The sequence below is a fragment of the Sus scrofa genome, unplaced genomic scaffold, assembly GCF_000003025.6.
Source record: "Sus scrofa isolate TJ Tabasco breed Duroc unplaced genomic scaffold, Sscrofa11.1 Contig2408, whole genome shotgun sequence".
Taxonomy (NCBI): Eukaryota; Metazoa; Chordata; class Mammalia; order Artiodactyla; family Suidae; genus Sus; species Sus scrofa.
The window spans coordinates 3057-25834 of record NW_018085085.1 but is presented as its reverse complement, the minus strand read 5'-3'; the positions used below and the strand labels follow the sequence as shown (position 1 = coordinate 25834).

Here is a 22778-nt window from a genome sequence, read left to right as displayed (position 1 = left end):
TGAAAGTGTGATTTAAAAACTTCCAACAAACCAAAGTCCAGTATCAACCAGATGGCTTCTCAAGTGAGTTCAATCTAACATTTAGAGAAGAGCTAACACCTATCCTTTTGAAACTATTCCAGAAACTCACTGAGGCAGGAACACTCCCAAACTCATTTTGTGAGGCCACCATCACCCTGATAACAAAACCACACAGAGATACCATAAAAAAAGAAAATTACAGGCCAGTTTCACTGACGAACATCGATGCAAAAATCCTCAACAAAATAATAGCAAACGTAATTCAACAATACATAAAAAGGGTTGCACAAAATGATCAAGTGGGATTTATCCCAGGGATGCAAGGATTCTTCAATATCTGCAAATAAATCATTGTGATACACCACATTAACAAACTGAAGAATAAAAACCGTATGATCCTGGGGAGTTCCCGTCATGGCTCAGAGGTTAACAAATCTGACTAGGAACCATGAGGTTGTGGATTCAACCCCCGGCCTCGCTCAGTGGGTTAAGGATCCAGCATTGCCGTGAGCTGTGGTATAGGTCACATACATGGCTCAGATCCCAGCGTTGCTGTGGCTCTGGCGTAGGCTGATGGCTACAGCTCCAATTAGACCCCTAGCCTGGAAACCTCCATATGCCGCAGGTGTGGCCCTAGAAAAGGCAAAAAGACACACACACACACAAAATATGATCCTCTCAATAGATGCAGAAAAAGCCTTTGACAAAATCCAACACCTATTACTGATAAAAAACTTCTCAGAAAGTGGGCATAGAGGGACCCTACCTCAACATAATGAAGGCCATATATGACAAATCCAGAGCTGACATCATTCTCAATGGTGAAAAGCTGAGAGTTCCCACTAAGACCAGGAACAAGACAAGGATGTCCACTCTCGCCACTACTCTTCAACATAGTTCTGGAAGTCCTAGCCACTGCAATCAGAGAAGTAAAAGAAATAAAAGCAATCCAAATTGGAGGAAGAAGTAAAACTATCACTATTTGCAGATGATATGGTACTATACTTAGAGAATCCTAAAGACTCTACCAGAAAAAAGTTAGAGCTCATAATTGATTTTGGCAAAGTCACAGGATACTGCTTTTCTATATACTACCAACAAAAGATTGGAAAGAGAAATTAGGGAAATAATCCCACTTACTATCCCATCAAAAAGAATAAAATACTTAGGAATAAAGCTACCTAAAAGCAACAAAAGATCTCTACTCTGAAAACTATAAGATGCTGATGAAAGAAATCAAAAACGACAAAAACAGATGGAAAGACATACCATGCTCTTGGATTGGAAGAATCAATATTGTCAAAATGACTCTACTACCCAAGGCAATCTATAGATTCAACGCAATCCCTATCAAAATACCAAGGACATTTTTCACAGAACTCGAACAAAATATTTTAAAGTTTGTTTGGAAGCACAAAAGACCCAGAAGAGCCACAGACTTCCTAAAAAAGAAAAATGGAGCTGAAGGAATCAGGCACCCTTACTTCAGATTATACTTCAAAGCTATAGTCATCAAAACTGTATGGTACTGGCACAAAGACAGAAATATAGATCAGTGGAACAGGATAGAAAGCCCAGAATTAAACCCACGCACCTACAGCCAACTAATCTATGACAAAGGAGGCACAAATATACAGTGGAGAAAAGACAGCCCCTTCAATAAGTGATGCTGGGAAAACTGGATGGCCACATGTAAAAGAATGAAATTAGAATACTTCCTAACACCATACACAAAAATAAACTCAAAATGGATTAAAGACCTAAATATAAGACCAGATACTATAAAGCTCTCAGAGGAAAACATAGGCCAAACATTCTCCAACATAAACCACAGCAATATCTTCTCAGATGCACCTCCTAGAGTAGTGACAATAAAAACAAAAATAAACAAATGGGACCTAATTAAATTTAAAAGTTTCCGCACAGCAAAGGAAACCCCAAACCAAACAAAAAGACAGCCCACAGAATGGGAGAAAATCTTTGCAAATGACAAGGGATTAATCTCCAAAATTTATAAGCCCCTCCTGCAGCTCCATACCAAAAAAACAAATAACCCCATCAAAAAATGGGTAGAAGATCTAAACAGTCAGTTCTCCAAAGAAGACAGATTGCCAAAAACACTTGAAAAGTTGTGCAACATCACCTATTATTAAATAAATACAAATCAAAACCACTATGAGGTACCACCTTACATGGGCCAGAATGGCCATCATCAAAAACTCTACCAACACGAGTTCCCGTCATGGCACAGTGGTTAACGAATCCAACTAAGAACCATGAGGTTGCGGGTTCGATCCCTGGCCTTGCTCAGTGGGTTAAGGATCTGGCGTTGCCGTGAGCTGTGGTGTAGGTTGCAGACACGGCTCGGATCCTGTGTTGCTGTGACTCTGGCGTAGGCCAGTGGCTACGGCTCCAATTTGACCCCTAGCCTGGGAACCTCCATATGCCACTGGAGCGGCCCGAGAAATGGCAAAAAGACAAAAAAAAAAAAAAAAAAAAAAAAAGGGCTACAAACAATAAGCGCTGGAGAGGATGTGGAGAAAAGAGAACCCTATTACACTGTTGGGAGTGTAAATTTGTGCAACCACTGTGGAAAACAATATGGCGATTCCTGACAAAACTAAGCATAGAATTTGATCCAGCAATCCCACTCCAGGGCACCATCCAGAAAAAAACCATGACTCGAAAAGACACACGTACTTCAGTGTTCATTGCAGCACTATATACAATAGCCAAGACATGGAAACAACCTAAATGTCCATCCACAGAAGAGTGGATAAGGAATATGTGGTATATATACACAAGGAATGTTATTCAGCCATTAAAAGGAAAGAAAAGTAATGACATTTGCAGCAACACGGATGCACCTAGAAATTATGCTCAGTGAAGTCAGTCAGACGGGTGAGACACCAACATCAAATGCTGTCACTTACATGTGCAAAATAAAAAAAAAGGATGCAATGAACTTCTTTGCAGAACAGATACTGACTCACAGACTTTGAAAAGCTTACGGTTTCCAAATGAGACAGGGTTGGGGGTGGGGGACAGGCTGGGATTTGGGGAAGGAAATTCTATAAAATGGGGTTGTGATGATCACTGTACAGCTATAAATGTAATAAAATTCATTGAGTAATTAAAGTGATGAATAAATAAAATTAAAAAAAGGTTCAATATCTTTTACAATCCTATCTTGATAGATAGATCCATTATCTATTTATTACAAATACACACAGATTTTTTTCCCCTTCATGTGACTCTGAAGGCTGCAGATGCTTTAGAGAAGGGTTGTGAAATATTTAATAGGCTTGGAATTTGAGGAGAGAAGTGTATGTACACACACACACATATAAAAAAACTGAAAATACTGGTAAATCATTTTTCTTTTTTTTTTTTTTAAGGGCCCCTCCCACATCATGTGGCGTTTCCCAGGCCAGGGGTCGAATCTGAGCTACAGCTGCCAGCTTACACCACAGCCACAGCAATGCCAGATCCTAGCCACCTCTGCAACCTACACCACAGCTCAGGCAACATCATATCTTTAACCCACTGAGCAGGGCCAGGGATTGAACCCGAATCCTAATGGATACTAGTCAGATTCATTACCTGCTGAGCCACAGTAGGAACTCCTAGTAAAATCATTTTTCTATTTGTCTCCCAGCTTGAGATCTGTCTTCACAGATTTTAGGTAGTAAAATTACTCTAGAATTTTAGAATATAGTTTTCCATGGACAGAGAGGTTATGTTAATTAGGAGACAAATCCTGTTAAAAACTGTCTTGGAGTTCCCATTGTGGCTCAGCAAGTTAAAAACTGGACATTGTCTCTGAGGATGGAGGTTCCATCCCTGGCCTCACTCAGTTGGTTAAGGATCTGGTATTGATAAAAGCTGCAGCATAGTTCACAGATGCAGCTCAGATATGATGTTGCAGACAGCTCAGATATGTTGTTGCTGTGGCTGTGGTATAGACCCCCAGCTGTACTTCTGATTCAGCCCCAGCCGGAAAACTTCCATATGCTGTAGGTGCTGTAGTAAAAAGAAAAAAAAAATTTTTTTTAAAAAGCTACTGTAGAACTTGGCCTAAACTTATGCTTAATACATCTGTAGGAGCAAAAATTAAAATAAAATTTAGTGGCTTCTGAATTCTAATAATGATGAGGTCGTGGAAGTGGTAGAGGATAATACTGCCTTTTAAAAATGCATTTGGAACTTTATGTAAACAGAAATAAACCTGAGTTTACTTCACAAAGTGTGTGGTTTCTATGTATGCTTCTGGAATTGACCCTGTTACCACAGTGATGTCTCTTTGAATGAGAAATCACCCCATCATTGTGTTTCTCCAGGAATTCCTTCTGTCCTATATTGACTCTAGCATCTTTCTCAGTGATCACTCCCTGGCAGGAGCTCCCCCCATCACCTGGCTGCACATGTAAGATATGTAGGAAGTCCTGAGGCCCTCAGAGCGCGAATGTCTAAGAGGCTTGTCTACTTCAGTAGCAGTTTCTTGAGGAAAATGTCATTCTTTCTGTATCCACAGGTTCAACTTAAAGAAGCTGTTGAAGGTCTCCCTGGGAAACTGAATACTGAATTAGCAGAATCTGGATCGAACTTGAGTGCTGGACAGAGACAGCTGGTGTCCTTTGCCAGGGCTATTCTCAGGAAAAATCAGATATTGATTATTGACAAAGCCACATCCAATGTGGATCCAAGGTCTGGAGCTGGAGTCCATGAAACCTGGAATCCAAACATTAAATGTAGTATATGGGAAATATTTTGTGATGCTGAGAAATGTTTCTAATTCTTTTCTCCACCCAAAAGATAGCTCTTGTTATCATTAATCCTAGAAAACAGAAGAAGACACCAAAATGTGTTATGTATTATTCATGTTGTTATGAAGTATCCTATGAGAGCTAGATTTCTAAATTTCGCTCCTGAGCATTTCAAGTAATTTCAAGGGAAGACTATTTCCCACTGTTTAAAGAAAAATAATAAATTTCTAAGGAAAGTTTTTATAGTTTTTCAGGAACAAGATTAAGTCTTACAGTGTTATTTTTAAAAAAATATGAAAACATCATATGATTTTTAAACTCTGTCTGCTTTTCATATCTTTACTGAACTAAATCACCTTCTTTGATTCCAGAACTGATGAGTTAATTAAGAAGAAAGTCCGTGAGAAATTTGCCCAGTGCACTGTGTTAACCATCACAAACAGGTTGAGCACTGTTATTGACAGCGAATTTGTAATGGTAAGAGCCTCGTCTGTGGAATTTCAGTTGTTTCTGTTTATGTTCAGTTTTTTAACTCATCCTTCCTTGTAAACCTTGATAGAAACCTCCAAATAATTTAATTTTCTCTTAATTTCTCCTCTGATTCCTGATGTTAACTCGGGTACTTAACTCTGCTTTCTGAATGTGCTTTTGAATAATTTCATATTAAAAACTTATTTGCATTGTCATTTTTTTAAGATGGTTAACCATGAAAATATTCAAAATCCATGTTTGGCTTCATATTTCAGATGGTGAGACATAGTCACTTTCACTGTGTCACAGCTGTTTCAGCTTTTTTGGATGTCCTTGATCCAGAAAATTAGCCTCTCATTTAGACTGCCCTGAGGAGGTTGGCTAGGGTTCCAGAATTTCTCAGCTGTTGCTGTCAGAGGGGGGTCCATGAGAAGAAATAGCCTAGTGAGAAAAATACAGTAGTTCAACAGAAGGGATTTAATATAAGAAATTTGTTACATAGGAATTTGAGGGATAGAAAAATGAAAGGAAACACTGGGATAAGAATTTTAGGAACCAACTCCCATGTCCTAGGACAGACGTCCAGACCTAAGAACCGAGAGGAGAGGCTCTAAAGAGTCGGCGCTCAGTCCTCCAAGTCACCGTCCAGCTGCTGGTCATGTCTGTGGGGGAGCCCGAGGAGGCAGGTTCTCCATGTGCTGAGCAGGCTGGGAGCTGGGATCAGTCATCACTGCTGGGGTGATGCTGCAGGAGGAGCAGAGACCAGGTAGACCATTAGCTGAGTCCCACTATCGGTCTCCCTCTGGTGCCCCCCAGTGGCAGAACCTCCCGAAGGGGAGCAGGTCACAGAGCCTCTGAAATGAGATTTGCAGAGACCCAGCCTCTGCATCACAGGTGAGAGGGTAGAAAGAAGGGAGATGGGGAGCTGAGGGCCTGTAGAGAAACACCCAGCAAGTGTCTTACACAGCAGATCTGGACTCTGCACACACAGCAGGCTCCAGGCTTGGTCTGTGGGTGTCTGTCTAGTGTCTTTCTTCCCGTTGTGATTGGCTCTTTGTTCTTTAGTGATTTAACATTTCCTTCCTTAGCTTTATTTCCTTCCTTCCTCCCTTTATTCTTTTACTCTTTCTTTTTTAATCTTCTCTCTTTCTTTGTTCTTTCCCTCTGTTTTTGCTGAGTTTCAATATATGTTAGGGTGTGGCTTTATAAAATGATAAGGAAATCATCCCTGAAAGGAAAAACCTTTGGCTGCGTATAATCCCACAGGAATGCAAAGTATTTTAAGGTTAACCCCTAGCCTGTGACAATGAGTTGATTTCAGTTATCTTATTAATGCTAAGTAAACATTGTCAGGAGACACCAAAGGATCCAGTGATGCTTGCAGGAGACTCCGATGATGGCTACCATTTTTTAGCAATAAATTATTTTTACGTTAAAGTCTACACATTGTTTTTTTTAAGAAACAATGCTAGTGCACACTTGATAGGCTACCGTAGAGTGTAAACATAACTTCTCTATGCCCTGGGAAACCAGAGAATCATGTGACTCACTTTATTACAATAGTCCCTTCATTGTGGTGTTCTGGAACTGAACCGGCAATGTCTCCGAGCGATGCCTGTACCTGTTTCCTTTCCAGAAAGCAGGTGATTGTCTGTTCTGAAAGGTTGAAGGACATAAAGACAAGTCCATCAGCTGCAAAGCCTAATGCTGCAGAGGGCAGGCAGCCAGCCTCTGGGTTGGGGGAGTGGCTGGGGGGTGACGGATGCTGGTGAAGGGCATAACCATCAGTGTTGTCACCTTAAAGTCCAGTCACTGCAAGTGCTTAAGCTGTAATTATTAGACTTTGCTGCACTGGTGACTATTCTGCATGAAGATGGATGATGTACTTTTGTTTACTGTAAGTGAGTCAAACAGAAGTCTGGCTGGTAAACAACTGTGACCTGGTAGGTAGCTTTATGTGTTGGCTCTCCAAAGGGATTCATTCAGTTTTGCTTCATGACACACCATTGATGGGTGAGACTTAGAATTCTGTTTTACGAAGATGTTCTTTCAATTTCACCTTTATTAAACATGGTGTAGTCATAATGACACATAATTTAATCTTCCTTATTTACCCCGTTATCACTAAACAGGAGAACAAGACAAATTAGAAATCCTCTCTTTCCTAAGAGTTACCACTGTCCCCGCATTGAAGGCTGCTTCTTGTGGTTTTTAGGACCACCTGGTCGCTTGTGACCTGTTCTCTCTTCAGCCGGTGGCACCGCTTTCCTCCGATCCCTGCACACTCCTGTCTTCATAAGTACCCCCCACACCCCCAGATTCTCCCTGGTAGTGTGAGCACAGGAAGCAGGTGAAAATCTGCTGTTGCTCCAACTCTGTTGTTGCCTGTGTTCAGCATTTTCACTGCCAGCAGTTCGAGGATTCTTTGGAAACGAAGGACCCGAACCAGGGCCAGGAAGCTCTTCTGTCCACAGGCAGTCTTGTGGTTTTATGTCCTTTTCCTTCTTCCTCAATGCAAGCCTCTTCTTGGAAGTTTTTCCCAGTGAAATGAAAACCAGAAACTGTTGTAACATAACCACCTGAAAAGCACAACAATGGCCCACACCTAACTAGAGTGTTACTGAAATTCTATATTTCACCTTCATGGAATGTTTCTTTCATAAGCCTACATGGCTGCAGTTAAAACATTTCAAGGAGAAAAGCTCTTTCAAAGATATACTAAAAGGAGGAGTTCCCATCATGGCGTAGTGGTTAAGGAATCTGACTAGTAACCATGAGGATGTGGGTTCGATCCCTGGCCTTGCCCAGTGGGTTAAGGATCTGGTGTTGTCATGAGCTATGGGGTAGTTCACAGACTCAGCTCTGATTCAGCGTTGCCGTGGCTCTGGCGTAGGCCAGTGGCTACAGCTCTGATTCAACTCCTAGCCTGGGAACCTCCATATGCCAATGGAAGCGGCCCTAGAAAAGGCAGAAAGACAACCCTCTCCCCCCCAAAAAAAACATACCAAGAGATGTCATTCCAGTTTCCAGAGGGAAGATAATTAACATGGAGGTAGAAGCACAATCTGGGAGAGGAAATCCTTTATGGGGGGGGGGGGGCTTCCATGTAAAAGCAGCAGCTCTGAGAGAGCAGCGTGGAGTCACCTTGGCCTTGCCGGCCTCATTCCCCAGCTGAGAAGAGGGGCTTAGTTGTTCAGGACCTCAGAATGGTCTTGCATTAATACTTGCTACGTTGTCCAGTCCCTGAGAAAGTCACAGGCACCCACTTTACCAGTGACAGACCTGCCATCCAAGGTTGGATAACTGTCCCCATGTCACCTGGTAGCCGGAGACAGAGGCCTGACATGAATAACTTCCCCTCCCCCTCTCTACTTGTCACTAAGTGGGGTCTCCCTTCACTGGGTGTCCCCATATTGAAAGCTGTTCCCAGCATCTCTTTCCTATCGTTGGCTTTTCCTCCACCCTGTCCTGCCCCCACCTCTTCCTGCAGCCACCCCATTGTCACTGATGGCATCCTGCCAGTGTCAGTGGAGCAAACTAGTTTGCAGTGGGACAGTTACCTGGAATATCTGCAGATACACAGGTCTGATAAACATTCTTCACTGAGCTCTGCAGCTGACTGACTCATCTCATATACTGTATTTTCTTTAACCTTCTAGAGGGTGGTGAGCAATGTGAGGCTGGCGTTCCTGGAGAGAGCCTGGCTGGGGTTGAGGGGTGTTTTCACACTCCCTTGAATGTGTGGTTAGTTTATAGTTTAACTTGGGTTACAGGAAGAGTGGGGACACAGGGGCGATTACAGGAGCCTTTTCTTATAGATATAAAAGGATATTAAACTAAAAATTCAAGTTTATACTAATTTTTCTGTACATAAAGAAAGTTTAGAGTTACTTTCTGTTTATTTCTTCTGAAATATCTAGAATCTTTGATCAAACCAATAAATGTAAAAGCCAAGTGGGTAAAATTCTATTCTAGGCCTTTTTTCAGTCTGGGGCGCATCGCAGCTCCTGGAGCCCCTGACCTGAGCCTTGGGGCTCTGCCCTCCTGCTCCTTTCAGCTCCCCCTCCCCTCAGACTGCACTTTCTCTTCTTTCTCTTTTCCAGTATTTGACCATCAGTGAGTTTCAAGCCTCCATCCTCAACCCTGGTTTTTCTCCCCCTCATTTTCCTCCCACTCTCCCTCTGGCCCGTGGCCATCAACCTGTGGTCCTCCCCGTCCACATCCCTCGTCCTGGAACCCCTGCATCCCACTGCCTGAGCTGTCTCCCAGGCCGGCTGGACTGGTTCCCCCCTTGGTCTCACCCTACAGTCTTGCCAGGCTGCACCATTGGGCGGTCAGCCAGTCTGCCCTGAACTTCATTTCCTTTGTATTTACCTTTCAGCCAGCAGGTACTGTGTGCCTCTTACCTGTCATGTACAATGTCAGGGCTGCAAGATGCAACAGTGAGCAAGGAAAACCACACACCCCTGCCCTTAAAAAGCTGCCAGGCTCACCTCCAGCCCTCCTGCTCATGTGGTTCCCTGTGTCTGGAAAGACCGCTGTCCACCCACCCGCCCTGTGTCTGCATGTCCACGTCTGTCCATTCGTCAAGGCCCAGTTCCCTGCCCTCTGTCCTCCTTGAAGGTTGTCCTCTGAACCTGTGACCCGAAGTCACCTCCTCTACTACGAACCTGCTGCTTGTCGTGCTTTTTTTCTTGCATCATAAACACTTGAGGGTTTTCTCCTCTCTCTCCTTTCAGTACAGGCTCCCTGAAGGCAGGGGCTGTGTCTGCCTCTTCCACAGCTTCTGGCCTAATGCCATCCATGCAGTTAAATATGCAGTAAATGTGTGCTGAATCAATACAGAATTAGTGAAAATTTCCTTGCTTTCCTCAGATGTGTTTTAGCCACATGTTATTTACTGTTTTTTAAAAATTGAAGTACAGTTGATTTACAGTATTGTGCTAGTTTCAGGTATACAACAAAGTGATTAATTTATATATATTTTTCAGACTATTTTCCATTACAGGTTATTATAGGATATTGGATATAGTTCCCTGTGTTATATAGGAAATACTTTTTGTTGATTTTTTAGTAGTTTGTGTCTGTTGATCCTATCATCCTGGTTTATAACCCTCTTCCTTTCCCTTTTGGTAACCTCAGTTTGGTTTCTTTGTCTGCGAGTCTGTTTCTATTTTGAATATTGATTCATTTGTACTTTATTATTTTTTTTAGATTCCATATGTAAGTGATGCCATATTTGTCTTTCTCTGTCAGACTTACTTTACTTAGTATGATATTCTCTAAGTTCATCTACATTGGTGCCAAAGGCACTATTTTATCCTTTTTTATGAGTGAGAAATATCCGTTGTATATATGTACGCCCTTCTTCTTAAACCGGTCATTCGTTGATGGGCGCTTGGGTTGTTTCCAACTCTTGGCTTTTGTAAACAGCGTTGCTATGAACTTTGGTGTGCGTGTATCTTTTTGAAATAGGGTGTTCATGTTTTCTGGATGTATGTCCTCGAGTGAGATAGCTAGATCATATGGTAGCTCTATTTTCAACTTTTTTTTTCTTTCTTAGGGCCACACCCACTGCATATGGAGGGTCCCAGGCTAGGGGTCTATTCAGAGCCGTAGCCACCGGCATATGCCACAGCCCCAGCAAAGCCAGATCCAAACCACGTCTGCGACCTACACTATAGCTCATGGCAATGCCGGATCCTTAACCTACTGAGCTAGACCAGGGATTGAACCTGCACCCTCGTGGGTACTAGTCAGATTCTTTTCTGCTGAGCCAGGATGGAAACTCCTATTTTCAACTTTTTAAGGAAAATATTCCTTTTCATATTGTTTTCCAAAATGACAGCACTAGTTTACATTCCCACGAACAGGGTAGGAGGGTTCCCTTTTCTCCATACCTTCCCCAGCATTTATTACTTGTAGACTTTGGTGATGGCCATTCTGACAGTGTGAGGTGCCACCTCATTATTGTTTCGATCAGCATATCTCTAATAGGTAGCAGTGTTGAGCATCTTTTTATGTGCCTGTTGGCCATCTTTATGTCTTCTCTGGAGAAATGTCTGTTTAGGACTTCTGCCCATTTTTCGATTGGGTTGTTTTGTTTTGTTTGATAGTCAGCTGTATGAGTTGTCTGTACATTTTGGATAGTAACCCCATGTTGGTCACATCATTGAAAATATTTTATCACGTCCCTTAGGTTGTCTTTTCATTTTATTGGCCATTTCCTTTGCTGCGCAGAAGTTTTTAAGCTTGATTATGTCATATTTGTTTATTTTTGCTTTTATTTCTTTTGCCTTGGGAGACTGAGCTAAGAAAATACGTCAACTATTTATGTCCAAGAATATTTTGCCTTTGTTTTCTTCTAGGAATTTTATGGTATCATGTGTTATAGTTAAGTCTTTACACCATCTGAGCTAATTTTTGTATATGATGTGAAGGTGTGTTCTAATTTCCTTGATTTCCATGTAGCTGTTCAGCTCTCCCAGTGCCACTTGCTGAAGAGACTGTCTTTTCTCCATTATCTAGTCTTGCCTGCTCTCTCATAGATTAATTGACCAAAGAGGTGTGGAGACCTGTGTTTTAAAATTGCATCTTCTGGGAGTTCCTATCATGGCTCAGTGGTTAATGAATCCGCCTAGAAACCATGAGATTGAGGGTTCGATCCCTGGCCTTGCTTGGTGGGTTAAGGACCCGGCATTGCCATGAGCTGTGCTGTAGGCCAGCAGCTGCAGCTCCAATGAGACCCCTAGCCTGGGAACCTCCATATGCCATGGGTGTGGCCCTAAAAAAAGGCAAAAAAAATTGCATGTTTTTCCTTCTTTTTCAACATTAGGAGGAGTAGTTATATTCTGTCATACTGTGATTAAGTTAAATTACACATTCAGGGGATCCAAATTGGTATTCTAGGTTAGAGGACATTTAAATTATTATTTGGTTATGACAAATTCAGTTATTCTTGAATTTTTTTGAGCAAGCTGCCTTAGCAGTGCTTCCCAGTGATAAGCAAAAGATTAACAGGACGGTGGCCTTTAAGAGATCTAATAAATGCCTCTAGTTAAATACCGTGGGGCAGAATTAACTGCGGTCCTTAGCTATGGAAAAACAACCTGTGTCCTGTTCAGAGTTTCAGCACCTTCTCTTAAAATACATTTAGTCTAAGAATGACCTAAATGAAGAACTCAGTACCCCTTAACATCAGAACTATGTCTATAGCTGTATCATTTGGGCCAACTGTTTCAGACTTTCTTCTCTCCAGCACCCTTAAGCAAAGCCACTAGTTAGTGGAAAGCAGAGTAAGAGCCCCTTCCTCTTTCTTTTAAGTTTCAATTAGTGAACACATCCATGTGCAATAAAATATTGTCTGAGTTATACTATGTTACTGGGAAACATTGTCTGATAATAGGTTTCTTTCTCCTGATTATCAGGTTTTGGATTCAGGAAGACAAATAGAATACAGTTCGCCATATACGTTGTTGCAAAATAAGAACAGCCTATTTTACAAGATGGTGCAACACCTGGGGGAGGCCGAGGCCACTGCCCTCACTGAGACAGCAACACAGGTGAGCTCCAAGCAGAGAATTGTAATTAAAGTTCATTTCCCTGGTTCACTCTTCAGGATCTCCATGAGGGGTCTGGTAACAAGCGCTCTGTGCCCTTTGCAATTATGAGCCTCCAGAGATGAAGCTTCATGGTGGGCCTTAACAACAAGGTGCAGGTTGAAGGCAGGTCTGCCGAGAATATGCAGAAGAGGTGGGGGTGGGGCAGGATGTGTGTGTGCTCATGTGTGCACGCACATGTGCATAAGAGAGAGATTGTAGGTTAGACTTTCCACAGGTTTGGACTCTGTGGGTTCAGATTCCCACACAGCACAGATCACTCTCATTCTGCAGACCCTTTGCATTTTATCCTGATTGGTCCTCAGCCCATTTGTGATGCAAGTGCTGTCAGGGAACATCCGGGAAATTTGAGAGTTTGAGGGGAAAATCTGGACTATTTCGGGTCTAAAGATCTACCAGGGAAAGGTATAGGTTGTTTTTGTTTCTAATTTGTAGAGAAAATTCCAACATGATACTATGTCTCCCTAATTCTTTGCTGTTTAGAATTAGGTTGCCTCCCTAAGCTTCCTCTACCTTCTAGAAGGTACAGTTGTCATTAGGACAGATCAGGAATTCACACAGCCTTAACACTGTAGTCTGAATGGGGCTTGGGGGTTTAACAAAGCCTTTGTGCAGAGCTGGGGGGTGTGAGAGCTCTAAGCCCTGTAGGCGGTGTGAGGAGGATGCTCCACAAGTAACACTCAGGCCACGTGGTGTCGCTCTAACAGAGGGGAGGTGGTGGTATCTTGTCCTACAGATGTGATAACTCAGATCTGGCTTCAGAAACTTAGCCATTGCCATGCAGCTGTCTGTAGTTCTATCCGGACCCAGGTGAGAGTGGGGTTGATGGAAGGATGGAGGGAGGGAAGGAGGGTCTGGTGTCCTTGCCCCTTGAGATGCGTGGCTCAGGTAGGAGGAGGTTCCAACTGGATGTGATGGGGCTTCTCATCCAAATGTTATCTCTGGGCCTTAAATGATGGGAGCATTTTTCCTTCTCCACACTTTTCTGCATTTCCCGGATTTTCACTTGTAAGCAGAATAAATTACTTGTGTAATATTTAAAATATCTCGTAAAGATATGGCCCAGTGTCCACAGTACTTTTGTATGAATGACTTATCTAAAATGTACCTGAGTTCTCTCTGTCCTGGTTTCACCTCATTCCTCCCACCTAGAAATGAAGACATGACGAACAGTACCTTCCGCTGTTCATGGGCTAGGAGATTGCCCAGGGTCACAGAGCTGGCTGAGGAGTTGACAGAGTTCACTGGTTCAAGCCTCGAGTTAGGGACAGTGGAGACTTTCCACAAATACTCAGACTGTATGCACATGCAGAGAAGCTGCACCGATATTCATTTGTGCCTGAAATGGACAGAGTGCTTTCGTCTTCCAGTCTGAGCTTCCTGTCTGAGACCTGATAATCCTTTAGGAGATTCCCTGTATAACCCAACACAGAACAGCCTGGAATCTCCCAAACCCTTTTATTCATTCACCCTTAGTTATTTCACCTCAAAGAGATGTGCCCCTACCTCTGTGTCCAAGTCTTTGCTTAAAAAGTGTGTTATCATTATGTATTATCAAGACCTTGAGCAATGAGAAATAGATCACAGGATTTTAGATAGGGCCAAAGAACAGAAGATAATAGGATTCAACACCCTGATTTTACAAGTGAGGAAACTAAAGCCGCTAAGGAGGAAGACGGCCCTATAGATACAACTGGTATGAGATTTATTTGCAGCAGACAGAGAATTAGTAATCTTTTCATTCAATTAATTTTTTAAATCAAGTGTAACCTACAAACAAAGCAGACATAGGTCACAGAATTAGAAATCTCGTGATTCCTGGTCTAGTGATCTTGTACCTACTTTTACAATATTAATGGTAATTTACTTTGGTGTAGTTCTTTATAATGTGTTTTACTTAGTTCTCACATGTGTGATTTCACTTAATCCTCATGACAGTCCTTTTTTAACCCATCTCATCCACTGGGTCAAGATTAGGTCAAAGGCTCCCCCAGGGTCACAGAACTGGTCCAGGGAGCACAGAGCAGACCTGCTGGGGGTGGTGGGTGCCACCCTAGGTACCATGTTCTGTGCTGAGTCTGAGAAGCTGCTCCTTTGACCTGGTAGCCAAGGAGGGGTCGTCACCCAAGTTCACAGGGTGGCAGAGCATCACTCCTGGATTTCAGCCCTACCAGTGGCTCGGGTCACCTCTACAGAAAGACACAAGGAGATACACATCCCGATTCTCATCCCAGTTGAATATCTTCCTGCCATTATTTCTGTATACGCTCTGCCCTCTTAGGAGAACAAGTATCAGATTGTCAGCTCTGTAAATGTGTAAGCTTCTCATGTCACTGCTGTCACTGGGAGGAGTAGCCTAAGTCAGCAAGCTTTTCACTCTAACAGAACAGAATTCATTCATTTGAAAAGAAAACTCAGCATCTGGGAAAAGGTGCTTCCAAGTCATGTTTACTGACCACGTAGTTGCTTCTCTGAAAATGTTAGTGTAGGTGAGCTGAGTCTGTCTCATTGACACATTTCGATGATCAGGAAATAGTCAGGAAAGTGCTTTTTGATTCTGTGCTGAAGGGTGCATTAGTTTGCTGGGGCTGCCATACAAAGTACCACAGAACAGGTGACTTAACAAGACTCATGTCCTCACTGTCTGGAGGCTGGAGGCTGAGGTCAGGGTGTCAGCAGGGTCGGAGTCCCCTGAGGCCTCTTTCCTGGGCTTGTAGGTGCTGTCTTCTCCCTGTGTCTTCACATGCTCCCCTCTGAGTGCCTGTGTCCTAAACTCTTCTTCTTATGAGGACACCTGTCAGATTAGATCAGGGCCCAACTATGTGACTTCATTGTAACTAATTCCTTCTGTAAGGTCCCTGTCCCCAAATATTTTCATCTTCTGAGGGACCAGGGTGGGGGGTTTAAGACTTCAACATGTACAGTTGGAGGAGACACAGTTCAGCCCATAACAAAGGATGATTCCTTCTGTGGTAAAGCAGACCTGATTGAGGATTTTTGAAGTTTCTTTGTTCCCAGTGGGTAGCAGAGGTGTCATTTTATCTATTCATGGTACCACCAGCTATAACCCCAAAGTTAAGATATGCTAACATCCTAGATCTAGGAGTCTGGGGCAGTGTGAATAGTGGGGGAGCCACTCAGCAGCCACATGGCCTCATGTCCCCAAGGTCTCTGAGCCTCAGCGTCCTCCCCTGTGTGTAGAGCAGGGGTTACAGCCCTGTAGGCTTCTTCCCTCTGTCATTACAGGGATCAGATGAGAGGGCATGTGCTTCAGTGCTTTGTGAATATAGAGCCTTATACAGCATAAAAGTGGGATCATTTCTTTAAAGGCTGTAGATTGAGCCCTTACCTCCCAATAATAATAAAACGTACCCACAGTTCTTCTAAGTAGCTTTAGAAAATCTAAATAATGAAAGTGTAATTTTAATCATCAGTTTTTAAAAAAATGATATATCTAATGCTACCAAATTCAAAAACTTTATTTTGAAAAATAGATTTCTATGGATAAAGAGTAAATCACTCTGCCATTCCAGTCACCACACAGCCCCTCCCCCAGAGTGGAGCCCCGGCAGCACCTTTGTTCTGCTGACATGTTCTGTGCATCAGGAAGAATTTGGGCCTGTGTGGCCTTCCTGTTTCTAAGCACAAATGATAGCTGTGCCTTGCTGTTCTCATTTAATATTATATTCTAGATCTTCTCAGTGCATAGTTATCTCATTCTTTTGAAAGGCTACAGAGTATTTATTGCTTTCTCTGTTTCCTGTTCCTCATTTTCCCTTCTAATTAATTGTTGCAGTTTTATTGTTTTTCCCCCAAAGAAAGAAGAAATTTGCTTACAACATGTATTCTTCTTTATAATTTATCTCTTTCTGCTTTGTATATTTAATAATTCCTCCCTTCCTTTGATTTACTTTGTTGTTGCTTCCTACTTCTTAAATGCATTTGATTTCATTCCTTCTTGTTCTTTAATATAAATATTTTTAAGTCTGAGAACTTTTATCTGAATAGTGTTGTAGCTATAACCTATAGGTTCTGGTGTGTAGTGCTTTTATCATAGTTGTGTTTTTATCTATAGATTCTGCAATTTTGGTTTTCACTTCCTCTTTAGCCCAAGAATTATTTGAGAAGGAGATCTTTCCAATGTCCTAGTTAGAAGATTTTTTAAATATTTGTTTTCTATTTTATACATCATTTCACTCATTTCATTGCCTTGTGATTAAACAAAAATGTTCTTTGTCGTAATCTACCCCAAAACAATATATATTAATATTTTTTGGTGATGTAGTATATTGGCTAAATTTTGTGGATGTTCTTTGGGCATTTAACAGATGGACATTATCTATTTAAGATACAGAGTTTAACTTTTAATTAGAGTGATTTTTATTAATTACATTATTTAGGTTTTCGCTATGCTTATTTCTTTTGGTCCATTTGGTATGAGTTAGACTGAGAGAGGGGAATTAGTCTTCTGTTACAGCAAGTTTCACATTGTAGTTCTTGTCATTTTTGCTTTGATAATTTTAATGTTATGATTTTTCAGTCCGAGATATTCATGACTTGGGTTTGCACTATGAATTATGTATTTGTACTACTTTAGAGTTCCTTTCTTCAATTTATTTAATGTCTCTGGCCCTGAATCCAGAGTGGTTCGAAACTGAAATTGAGTCCCCTGTTTTTATTTGCTTGATATATCTTTGACCGGCTTTTAATATCAGTTGTAGATGTGTCTCCTTTGGTGACAGGTAGTTAGATTTAGCTCTGAGATTTAATCTTGGCCTTGTAGGTATATTTTGTCTTAGTGCTGTTGTGTTATGCTTTCAGTTTTTAGGTTTTCTTAAAACTTTTATAGCTTGTAATATTTGGTTTTTTGCACTTTATGTGTGTTGCTTCAATTTCTTCTAGAAATATTTTATTTCCTTATTATTGGCTCCACATTATAAACATCATTATTTTCCTTTTCTACGTTCTACTAAATGTTTAGTTTTTCTTTCACTGTTTACTTTCAAATCTTTAAAAATACTTAGACCTCTATTATTTTACCTACTTGTATTATAGGACACTTTTTACACCTCTAGTTGGCTAAAGTTTGTCCTCTAGTTTAGCCTTTTTAAAACTTTGTGTGGTATGGAAGTCATGAGTAGGGCTATGAAATCTGTTTAGTCAGGGGTGACCAGCAAGTTTTAAGAAATGCAATAGAAAAGAAGGGGATGGACGAAAAACAGCAATGTGTGTTTCCTAGAAGTAGTAGATATTTCATGAATTCCTTTCAGGGTTCACAAATATAGATAGAACTGGTGACTCTGTACTGGGACTCAAAGTAAAATTAAACATATTTACTGTTGAGCATGGCAGCCCCCAAAAAAGTTTGAAAACAAGGCTCTATGTCATCTTAAAGGGGAGGGGGGTCCCTTGGAGTTAGAATCCCTGACTTATTGTAAATATAGGTAACCCTTGAACAGCACAGGTTTGAACTGCATGGGTCTGTTTGTATGCAGAGTTTCTTCAGTGACTATGTGCTGTAAAACTACCTGATCCACAGTTGTTTGACTATGTGGATATGGAGTGACTGTAAAGTTATACACAAATTTTTGACCATTTAGAGGGTCAGAGCCACTCAGCCCCACCTCGATCAAGGGTCAGTTGTATGAAACATATTTCTGTCACATCTCTGATTTCAAATAACTTGATCTTCCCTCCTCGATGCACAAAGGATTCTTTCTTTATTTTGAAGGTCATTGGTTTTTCCTAGGACATCACATACTCCTGGTCTCTACATTCAAGTGTTTTATTTCGAGAAGTTTACTTGAGTTATGTCTTTGAGTTTGTTTAATTTGAGGGGAGTCTCCTCTTTATAAATATCTGTAATATGTATGTTGCCTGTCCTGTCTGTTTTATCTCCTTAATTCTTTAAAAATTTTTATTAATTTACAGTGATGTGGCTTTCTTTCTCCATCCTGTCCTCCAATGTCTCTATTATTTCTTTATCTGTAGCTAAGCTTCTTTGTGTGGCCTTCAGAACTGTCATTTCTTTGATGTTTTCATTTTTCTCTTCCATTCCACTTTGGCATCTATCAACTCGTGTTTCATCATCTTCTGTTGCTGTACCATGTTTTCCTGTGCTCTGATGTCTATTGTCCACAGGTTGATTGTTCTCCATTTTCTTTGACTGTATTGCATTATATTTTTACATAATTTTCACTTGTCAAGTGAGTATTTTTTCATCCCTCACATGCTCATTTTGTTCGTTTTCCTCATTTTTTTGTGTGTGTATGTTACAGATATTGTACTGCTTTTTTTGTTATTGTTTTTCCTACTACTCGCCTTTGCATTGAGTTTTTTCTAGATCGTTTATTTGTGGGTAGTTGTTGCTAGGGCATCATTTCAGGCTGAATGGAATTTGCTCTCTGTAATACATAAGCTCCTCATGGCACAGAAAGATAGAAGAGGGTGTGTGTTTGTCTTTGTCCATCAGCAAGTGGCAGAGAAATTGAGAACACGTATTCATTTAGCCTGTATTCTTGCCTAGCCTGCAGTGATGGGCGGTTCATACCGCTTGCATTTCAGAATCTCTTCTCCTAGGACATCACTGGTGTATGTGCTTCAGGCAAAGATAATGATTCTACATGGTTCCTAGAATTGGCACCTTAGAATCTGCCCCTTAGTTGGGGAACCATGCTCTCCCGTGATTGCTGAGATCTGTTCCCCTTAAGCACCCTCTCTCTGCCTTACCACAGCACATTAGATCCAGTTGCATACGGCAGCCTGTCCAGATATTTCGTCATTTGGGATTTAAAATAACTCCTGATTTCATCAATAATTGGGCTCAATTTTTATCTGCCAATTATCCTTTTTAGGGTGATTTCTGTAAGGATGAGGGGAGAGAAAATGCATTATTCCATTAAGTTACAAGTAGAAATCCTCTCTTACTATTTAGTACTTTTTAACTTGATAATATATGTGCCAGCATATACACAAAAGTTAGACTGCTTTAAAGATGAGGAGGTTGAGGGTTCCTGGGATTGAACCAGGGCCATGCTGTTCAATGAGGATGAACTGACTGAGTCTTGAGCCAGAATTCTCAATGTCTTGAGCCAAGTGCTGGACTTCATTAATGCAGGGGAGTTTTTCTTGCTCTCTTGCTTTTAGTAAGCTCTAATTCCAGGACAGTGGCTTTATCTACTAGCTCAATTTTAAGAGTTAGACTTAGTTTCAACCTGCATTGGAAGAACTATAATGAACCAAGCCCAAGAGAAGGAGGGGAGAGGGCCAAGAAACTCAACACCCACTGGTCTTATATTCTGCTTGTTCTGAATTTGAACTTTTTTTTTGACATTTTCTCTTTTAATCTTCACAACCATTCTGAGCTGTCAGTATTATCCCTCAGATGGAGAAACTGAGGCAGAGGAACCTAAGTAATTTCTCAAAGTCACTAAGGGGCCACGTCTCTGAGCAGCATCATGATCACACCCAACACTTAGCTTGGTGTGTTTTCAGCCTGTGGTTTGTAGTCATCCCTTGGTTCCTATGAGGTAGGTCTTTGCCTCATTTCACAACTGAGGCCCCCACTGTGGAGAGAGCTTAAGTGATGTTTCCAGGATCAGCAGTGACCGCAGGAGAGGGAGATGAGCCCGGGCTTCCTTATCCCCGGCCTCGCGCCATCCACGAGGATCTGCTAACAAGCTTTCAGTCATCTCAACCCCCTTCACAACCTGCCCTGTGAAAGAGATGCCTTCTCTCACTTGTGCTGTCAGCCAGAGTGTGGACTACACCATGGTAACACATGAGAAAGAGAAACGTCAAATCAAGTATTTTATACACAAGATGCTCATCTTCAGTCTCGGTTTCAAATATTTCACACCATGAAACAAAGGCCATTTGGGTTAAAGGTTGCTAGAATTAAAATTGTCTTTATAGCAAATCACATTGAGAAAGAGTTATGGGGAATGGAACCAGGTGATTTTTGGAGGATTGTCAAGCAGAAAAAAGTGAATGTAATTCCATTTGTTCGTTTGGTTGTTTTTAGTTTTACCTAGAGAGTATCTAAATATATAACCACACAGGATATGGCTAGTTTTTAAAAATGGAGGCAGGAGATTCAATGTAATTAGGCTCCCTGCCTTATTTTTAATTTCTTGCATTACAATGAAAGTAACTTCCGATTTCACCCAGTGAGGTTCCAGCGTTATTGGAGAATTTCCTATTTTTCTCCTTAACTTAAGGGGCATTTGAATATATAGCATTTCATATTCAGTGCTCTTTGAGGGGTAGCAGTTATGCAAGCAGCATCAAGAGAAAAGGAAAGTACACCTGAGAGGAAGGTAGGTGTCTTGACGCTTTTCTATTTCGTGTGTAAAACCCATCATTTCCTAGGATGACTTTGTGGACACGACCCACAAATGTACTTGGGGCCAGGTTTTATAAGACATATCTGCAGTCTCATGACTGAGCGACCCAGCAGGTGACACGAGCCTAGCTAGATGGATGGTACATTTTCTGTTGTCGAGTCGCAAACAAAACTTTTCTCATTCTTCTTTGGGGAAAAAAGATTCCATTTGAAGTCCTTTTTTAGCCAAACACATTCAGAGGTAAGAGCTCCCAAGTCTTGACATTATTTCAGTTTGTTCTGTGCATCTGTCCAGGGATGGAGGTAAGATACAGCTCCAAAAAAACTGATGATGGTGAAACAGAGAAACTTGACAGTGTTTCATTTCCTTTATGTTCTGGTTATGCATTTATCAGAAAACCTGTATGTCTTCCAGTTCAGCTAGAAACTGGTAGAATCAAGAACTCAAAGGCCTGGCAAAGTACTGTCGTATCATTGGTCTCATCTTCCATTTTAGAGAAGTTGCTTAGTTGAATCCTTGTTAAGCTTTTAATTCTCTTTTCATTCTTGTCACCCACTCTCCACAGATCCCATGTCTATAGGCCCTGGAACTGCTTTGCTGCACAAATTAGACACCAGGAAATTTCATACATATACACCAGTGTTTCAGTGCTTGCCCAAATTCGTAAAATATAGGGATTACAACCTGATGTCAACATCAAAAACTGTTGTTGTGCTCATCTTATGTGTGAAAATGAGAAACTCTCATGTAGATGCTAGATTGCCCAGCGTCTTTGTCACTCTGTTCTTAATTTATGTCCAGGTTTTGAGTCAGGAAAATGACTTTGCTTTTTACTTTAAATAGTGATAAAGGATCTCTGTGAATCAGAATGATCAGAACTAAAGTAGATGTGCAGGTTGATTGGCTTTAAGCCCAAGCCCCACGGAGGGTTTTAATGGGGCTACTTCCTCCCTAGAACCAATTACATCCCTGGGTTTTAAATTGTGCCTCCACTCGTGCTGTGACTTGCTTCACACGAAGAGGTGGACGTGGAAATGGCTTTGGGACAACTACTTGAAAACCCTGAAACATGTTATTTCTGTTTTTTTCCCCCTCAGGTGCACATGGGAAGGAAATAGCCAGAAATCACTCACAATGGCCACATGGTTCTGAACGTTTCCAGTGGATGGGCCTCCGCCTGAACAGTTTGGGGGCAGCACTATGATCCTGCCGTGAGGTCAAGTCTACTGCAGAGGCATTTCTCCAAGTTTTTGCACTGCATAAACTGTATTGTGCTGTTTTATACCAGCAACGAATATTATTCATACAGGATGTTTAGTTTATTTTCATTTTTTTCCTCTCCACCTTCACCCAGTACTTTCAAGCTCTTAGAAAAATGATTTGTTATTTTTATATATGTTACACTATTTTTTTCTGTCCAAATCAGAGGTTCAGGCCACCAATTAAAAGCTGTCTTCAGGGTTTGTGCCTCGAGAGACTCCAGAGCCAAAGCTCATTTTCTAAGGTATAAGAGAAAGTTGTCACAGAGGATTTCACTGCTCCTCCCCACTGCCCCA

The 22778-nt window shown here is 41.4% G+C and overlaps 1 protein-coding gene across 1 annotated transcript in view; it reads left to right on the top strand.

The window, feature by feature from the left end:
• Positions 1-22493, top strand: part of LOC100517850 (multidrug resistance-associated protein 4-like) — a 136087-nt gene extending 113594 nt beyond the window's left edge. Inside the window, exons 25-28 of the mRNA XM_021081819.1 lie at positions 4556-4728; positions 5159-5264; positions 12686-12820; positions 22320-22493. Coding sequence (XP_020937478.1) covers positions 4556-4728; positions 5159-5264; positions 12686-12820; positions 22320-22340 — 435 coding nt within the window. The 3' untranslated portion in view covers positions 22341-22493. The remainder of the gene's footprint in view (positions 1-4555; positions 4729-5158; positions 5265-12685; positions 12821-22319) is intronic.
• Positions 22494-22778: the final 285 nt, after the last annotated feature.